This window comes from Oncorhynchus clarkii, chromosome 26 (genome assembly GCF_045791955.1).
Source record: "Oncorhynchus clarkii lewisi isolate Uvic-CL-2024 chromosome 26, UVic_Ocla_1.0, whole genome shotgun sequence".
Lineage (NCBI taxonomy): Eukaryota > Metazoa > Chordata > Actinopteri > Salmoniformes > Salmonidae > Oncorhynchus > Oncorhynchus clarkii.
In genome coordinates, this window is record NC_092172.1 from 21,511,508 (window position 1) to 21,519,220 (window position 7,713).

Sequence of the window (7,713 nt, forward strand, 5' to 3'; positions counted from 1 at the left end):
TACATACCCAGGAGGCTTGATCCATGGCAGTTAACATTGACTCTTACCTCAAATATACCTTTAATTTAGTTAATTCAATTTGAGGGATTTTTTTTTTTTTTTTTGACATGAAATGGTATTTAGTTCAAATAAATATTGAACAGTGAAACAAAGTCTAATTAGTAACGAGACTGTCTATCTTACACCTTTCTTTTTAAATAAAACATGAATAACTTTGTAGTAATACCATTTCTACTGACCTGTAAAGATGCTCACAGAAATGTTAAGGTGCATCACTTCCAAATAGATTTTTATCTCTAACAAAAGTACAACGTCTATGTATTTTCGAAGTTAAATTGTGTTCCACATTTAAGATGTTGTTTGAGGTTTTGAATGAGGCTAATATTAGACAGGGTTGCAACCTAGACAAGCAAATTGTTACTGATGTGATTATCTGGCATGTGTCATGCCAAATCCCACAGACTAGAACAACTTCAGGAAAATTTGACGAAAACGGATGGATACCAATTCACATGTAGCGTAAATCAAGTCAATCCCCCAAATGTAACTCCTTGTGTCTATTCCCATTAACATGAACTACTCTGGATTTGTTTGTGAAATCCACATTCCATCATTATATCTGCAGGTCAAGAGAAAACGGAGAAGCTTAATGAAAGGCCAATTACATACATTTATTGCATTTCATTTAATTGTAAGAAATGAACAAAAAAGAGACATATGAACATCACATAATATGGTTAGTGAGGGAAATAATTTTGCACAGCAAAATATATAAGAGGAAAGTTTAATTAACATATGTCTTAAAGATTTATTGATGAATGGTATCCCCCCATTTTGTACAAGCAGGGTGTTAATCCCTATCTATTTAACAATGTCCAGACATTATTGATTATAATAATATTATTGCCTTGGAAATAATGAGTTTGTCTGAGCCAAAAATAATCTAGTACTGGTTGACAACAAACTATTAAAATTAAGTTATCCAGCAAAGCCAAAATGTTTCTGTCTGTGTTTTTTGAATTAGCTTCATAGAGTTCCCATTCTGTGATATATTGCAGACTACATTTTAGTGCAATTCAGTCCAAAATACATTATCAAAATGCAGGGTTCACACTGACTTAGGGCTGAAGTTTCTCCTTATTTAATACTTTGGTTTAAAATACAGTGAGTGGTAGGTGAAGACAAACACTACTACAGCTGTCAAACTACTGCTTAAACTGCAAGAACATGCTGCAAAAAGCGCTGCTTATGCATGGAAACAATACTGTTAAATTGTATAAAATGAAGCCGCCCCAACCTCTCCTACCCAATGACAGGAAAACAATTTAGTGCACAGGACTTTATGAAACGTACATCTAAATGATCCTAATCATCTACATCACATTCTTCTTTAAATGTCAACTTGTAGCACATCCATGTTTTCTTTTAGACTTACAGAGTATAACAACTACTGTAGGTCTACATATACTTCAATTATAATCCATATCCTTCCAGAGTTGTCAAATGCACAGGGATGGGGTATTTCTTTTTTTAAATAAACAAACTGCTTTTAAGCAACATACCGTTTAGTCCCATATAGGGATAGGTAATTCATTTTTAGAATAGTTGAGGTCCTTTTTGCTCCCTCGCTACATGGATCCCCGCCGAACAACTGTATAGTTGTTGTTCACTGTATAGAAATGGGCGCTTAGTCGTATCATTCAACACAGTTGAAATGCACATACACGGAAAGGGGGGTGGTATAAGATTCGTCACTTTTTTGTTGCTGTCCCAAAAAAGTGATCAGGTCATAAAACAAGTATGAATGCCATGCTGGAGTCATCCGATAAAAGTACATTTTCAAGCACAAAAGGAAAAGAAAACCCGTACATGTCCAGCATGCAGGCCAGTTCAATAACATATATATTTTAAAATAATGGATATTGTTCATTATGAGTAATAGTCTGTTTGTTGCTTAACACAAAATAGCAAGCATAACGCATGAGATGAGGTGGGGTAAAATGGTAGGCTCGCAGTCCTCCGAGTTTGGCAGAACAAAAACAGAAAGGGAAAATGGCCAAAAACGTCTTCTTACTGTAGATGGATGTAGTTTTTGACCGGTATTTGTATTTGTACACGGATTTCAAAGTCGAACGGTGAAAAAGGCAAGTCGATGGACTTCCAAGGCGTATACTTAGTGCTTGCATGCACACATAGTATATAGCAACATTGTAAAGTTAAAACAACTTCGAAAAATAATAGATGATAGTTCATATTTAAAACACCGCAAGTCAAATGAACAACGTTGAAAAAGAGCTTGACAAAAATATGCATCAAATAATAAGAATGGTAGCAAAAAAAAAGATGATGGCAGGTTTCAGTTTCTACTCCAAAATGAAGGACAATTATGACAAAGTTCCATCTTTCTATTGCAAGCCCCAAAACTCAGACTTGAGCAAACCCCTGTTGTCAAAAAAACTAAAACCGAAAAAAAGTTTGTTAATTTGATTTCTTCGTCTAGTAAGCCCCATTACAAAAAAAATCACAATGAAAACTTTTTAATGAGGGAACTGACAAACTCAGTTTTCATGATAATGTCGACACTCACATGAAAAACTCCGGGGAGGAAGGGTTGTTGTCACTGCTGGATCCATTTTCTCTGAAGCCGTTGCTGATGAGCTTCTCATATTTTTCTTTGTATGCGTCCCTCTCCCGGGCCAGCCTGGAGATCTCCGCCTTGAGGTGGTCGACTTGCTGGACGAGCTGCGTCTTCTCGCCCTCCAGGACGTGCCGCTGCTGCACCCGCTTGTAGCGGCAGGACTGCGCATAGCCTCTGTTCTTTAGGGTCCTCCTCTTCTGTTTCAGCCGGATCACTTCTTCCTTGCTGACTCCCCGTAGCTGCCGGTTGAGCTCCCGTACCGACATGCCCACCAGCTGGTCGTCCGAAAACCGGTCGTCCAAATGTCCCATGTGTGGGTGGTTTCCTCCGGAGCTGCCGTTGGACGAGACACCAGGTGATTGGTGATGGTGGCCGCCGTTGTGGTGGTGATGGTGGTGGTGGGGACCCCCGTTCTGGGCTGCTGCGGCGGCGATAACTGCGGACACCACCGCCGCGGCAGAGCCCATCTCTTCCCCGCCCATGGTGCCTCCTCCTCCGGCTCCGCCGGCAAACTGCTGCCCTCTAGCATAGCCATCGAAGGACTGGAGCTGGTGACTGCTGTTGATCAGCGCCTCAACTGCGTCTTCGGGGCTGAAGCCCAGCGCCTCCGGATTCAACTGCGGTTGATAACCGGACATCCAGTAGAAATCCTCCAAGTGTGCCTTCTGTTCGCTCCCCGACCCCGGACTGGGCGACGAGAAGCTTGGAGAAGGGGGCACCGAGCTGCAAGGCGTGCTCATCGGTGTGGAAGACAAGGATCCCCCGGCAATAAGGCGGCTGCACTGGCTGATGTTGCGATCGGGCTCCACCGGCTCCTTTTTCACTTCAAACTTCATCAGATCGAAGTCATTAACATATTCCATGGCCAGGGGACTGGTGGGCAGGTCGGAGTTGCTCATTGCCAGTTCTGATGCCATCCTCTTGCTGCCGACAGTCCTCCAAAGGGGGTGAAGAGCAGCTGTCAAACTGGGTTGGTTTGGAAGAACGTGAGCCAGTTTGCTTTTTAAACGTATTTGTCTTAAAGTGAAAAAATAGGTTTTCAATGTCCTTTTTGCAGCGACGAGCTCCCAGCTGTAAATTAATAGTTTTCTTTTCAGAGTCTACTGCACAGACGCACCAGAGCCGCGCTCGCGAGTTGCGGAGTCCTCTTTCAGCATGAGAAATTCGGCGAATTGGTATTTTTAACATTTAACACTTTACAGTTTCTTCATGGATAGGCCTACATTGCGTAAAGCGGAGAGGGTGAAATGTCGAAGGAGAGGGGTAAATGTTGCCTCTCACTTGTAGGCGATTTTTTAGAAGGATCACACAGCAGATGAGTTTAAAAGCATTGCAGAGTTTTATAGTAGCCCTGACGTCAGATTGGAAATGGGAAATTGACTTGGACGAAGAGCCAATGGGCTCGCACAATCTATGGGCTAATTAACATATTAGTACAGAAACAAAACTTTTCTCAACTGTCAAAGGCTATCAGCTGACTGTCAGCTGCAACTCAACCTCTTAACTCTTTCGCCTCTCCATTTGAGGTATATTCATTTAATGGTCATTTATTCTACCATTTGGATAAAAAATAACCATTAAATTCTCTCACTGGGCTCATGGTGGGGAAAGGACAGTAGGCTGTGTGCACATTATGGTTCGATTTAGTGTTGTTGCAAGTGGTACTGGTAACATTTTAATATCCAAATGTAAATTACAATATGCAAATTATGAAGTTATTGAAGCGATAATATATATTATTAGTTGCTGTCATAAAATAAATGCGTAATAACGATTTTGTATGGTGGTAGGATTTATATTAGTTTCAAAAGTATCAAAACATAGTATTCATGATTTATGATGTGAAAATATTGGGGGATGGTTATGCACACGTTTTCACAGTTCGTGTTACTTGAAATTCGAAGTGGTCAAATCTACCAGTAGCCTAACCAAAATGCATACGCATGCATTACAATCATCTTAGTTACATGAACAGCGTTGGCTCATACAGTATTGATATGTGACAGAATAGAGGAATACATACGATTCTGTGCTGAAGTTCTATGAAATAAAATTACAAAGGATTTGTGGAGAGCAGACATACATCTGCCGTTGTAAAACTCAACAGTGCCACCTTTTGGGGACATTGAAACACCGTTCTCCTAAATAAACTGCTTCATCTGACAGAATCATTCACAGCAGAAGCAAAATTAGACCATTTCGCAAGAGACTATTTATTGGAAAGAATAATACTCCAATGTATGTATAAGGTATGGTACATTTGTTTTAGAACGACAGTATGGAAACATAGGCAGGGGAATAGCCAAATGTGGTGCATATGGTGCATATTTCTGGCATATTCCGCATGAATCACGTGTCAATTGAAAGTTATTTCGGGGGAGAAAATATCGGCTACAACATTCCCCACTCCATCAGCCGTATACACTAGATTATGTAGAACATTCGTTACATAAGACAAGTAAACATGTACTTCCTACGTGGTCCTATGAAATCAGCATCCCCTCAAATAGGCTGCTATAAAGCAGTGGTTACATGGAAGTCATTCAGTAATGAACTATGTGTCCCAACCAGGCGCAGATTAGCCTACGTGCACTACAGTGCTATAAATATATATATATATAACAACTTTATCTAAAGCAGTGATTTCACGGGCCCTGCTCCAAAGTCATACATTAAACCACTCTATTTATTGTACATTGCACTTTATCTCGTAGGTTCAGAGGTCAGACATTTCCTCTAGTTTTAATGGACTGCATGTCATGCGCAACTCACTTGTTGAAGTCTATTGCACAGACGAACCAAAGCTGCGCGCGCCAGTTTAAACATGTAGTTTTATACTACACTATCCAACCAAATTACCTCCCTACAACTATTTTAACAATGCTCACATCCTACCCTCATTTAGTCAGTCTAATCAGTGATATAATGCTCCGTTCACGACTTCTCGTAATTTCGTAAATACCAGCATATGACTGGGAAAAATCCCCTTCAACGCCCCTCCAATTGACTGGTAATTACTAGTCAAAATCGTATAGGCCTATCATCCGCGTGCTCCAAGTTTTCCACTTGCATCTCTCTGACGTCATTTGTAAAAAAAAATATTATTATATATTTTTTTAAAGATCGCAAGCATGGCATCTTCTTTTTGATTTAGAATCTGCCTCATCTGGCGGACTCACTGAACACAGATGCTTTGTTTGTCAATTATGTCTGAGTGTTGGACTGTTCCCCTGGTTATCCACAATTTAAAATAACAAGAACAATGTACCATATGATTTAATATGGTTATAAGGAATGTGAAATTATTTATACATGTACTTTTTATACTTAAGTATATTTGTGCAATTCCATTTACTTTTGATAGTTAAGTATATACAAACCAAATACTTGTAGATTTCTACACAAGTAGTATTTTACTGGGTGACTTTCACTTCTACTTGAGTCATTTTCTATAAAGGTATTTGTTTTATTTTTTACTTGGATACTTTTTCCCCCACTGCATGTGTCCTTCGATAATATAACACAATAGAGCTTCCTAGGTGTCACCCTCATCTCACACCCCCTTGTCCCCTCCTCTCTCTCTCTCTCTCTCTCTCTCTCTCTCTCTCTCTCTCTCTCTCCCTCTCTCTCTCCCTCTCTCTCTCTCTCTCTCTCTCTCTCTCTCTCTCTCTCTCTCTCTCTCTCTCTCTCTCTCTCTATCCCTCTCGTCACCATATTCTACTAATGTAGTCTTTGCTTCCAATGTATGAGAAAGCTCATTGTACAATAACCAGTTTGATGAGTGGAGATGTGTTTGAAGTAATTCAAATGCCATCCCTGATTAAGTTTAGCCACCTGACAATGACAACACTCAAGTGAAAGACCAATGATCTACAAACACAATCACACACTGTGCCCTATCACACAGACTTTGGCAATACAGTGAGGTCAAATGTTACCTTCTGAACTTTGTTTATTGGCGATGAGTCAAGGGGTCAAAAGGTGAGATTAAATCCCCTAGCCCTGATAGCTGTGGGATCATGGTCAATGGAAAATCCCCCTGTTAGCTGTCATACTGTACCTGTCTAACTCATAATCACTATGACGACTGATGTCAATGGTTTTTGATTCGTCATTCAGGTGGGATGATGCTGATACCTACAGATCGTTCAAGATGAACAGAGCTTGTGTATGTATACATAGGAATCATCACAAGGCTAAAATAGGTGACAGTATTTCATATAGCAATGCCCCGGAAACCTTCTTCAGTAGGATGTATTCCCCTGTCATTTGATAATGTTGTTATCGCTAACACACACATAAGTTCATTTTTATTAATGTTGTTATCTCTAACACAGATATAAATTCCTTTTTATTTCACATTAACAAAGGTTACCGTGCAGCTTTTGTTAGTAGGTCCAAGGTAGTGTGTACTCAAGGCAAGCAAGGACAAAGGTGTTGGTATTTAATAATTCTCTTGAAAAGTAAAAAAAAAAACATTGGTTATTACAAGTGGAGATAAAACCAGATAAGAACACAGCCCCGTAGATACTGTACAGGCATAGATCCAGACAAGGAGAGACGTGGAAACTTATGTGGTTTTAGCTCTGTAGATTGTCGTCCACTGACTGGTTTTGTCGTCCACTTTTTCATTCAGGCAGTTTTATTTAGTGGTGTCTGTCTGTCTGTCTGTCTGTCTGTCTGGCTGGCTGGCTGGCTGTCTGGCTGGCTGGCTGGCTGTTTGTCTGTCTGTCTGTCTGTGTGTGTGTGTGCATGCATGTGTGTTTGTTGGTTTTACAAATTATCGAATACATTTGCCTGCTTTTCTTTCTCAGCCACATATAAAACAGTTAGGTGAAGGGAGACAGAGAGACTATGGTTATAGGCTTTTGTCACAGGCATGAAACGGCTATTTGTCAACGCCGTGTCAAAAGCGGAGACAAAGCTTCCCTCCAAATAGTCAGAGGTATGAAGCCCGTGGTGGATCTTACATAATCACCTTATCAATGGACGGTAAAGTGCAGATACCCCAAAAACGACTTAAGTTGTACTTTAAAGTACTTTGACTTAAGTACTTTACACACGGACAGAATGGG

At 40.3% G+C, this 7,713-nt stretch overlaps 1 protein-coding gene across 1 annotated transcript in view; it reads right to left on the reverse strand.

Moving 5' to 3' along the window:
* The window catches only part of LOC139385047 (transcription factor Maf-like), a 179,098-nt gene extending 175,153 nt beyond the window's left edge, over positions 1 to 3,945 (reverse strand). The window contains exon 1 of the mRNA XM_071130086.1: positions 2,588 to 3,945. Within this exon, the coding sequence (XP_070986187.1) occupies positions 2,588 to 3,555 (968 nt within the window). The 5' untranslated portion in view covers positions 3,556 to 3,945. The remainder of the gene's footprint in view (positions 1 to 2,587) is intronic.
* Between the last annotated feature and the right edge of the window lie 3,768 nt (positions 3,946 to 7,713).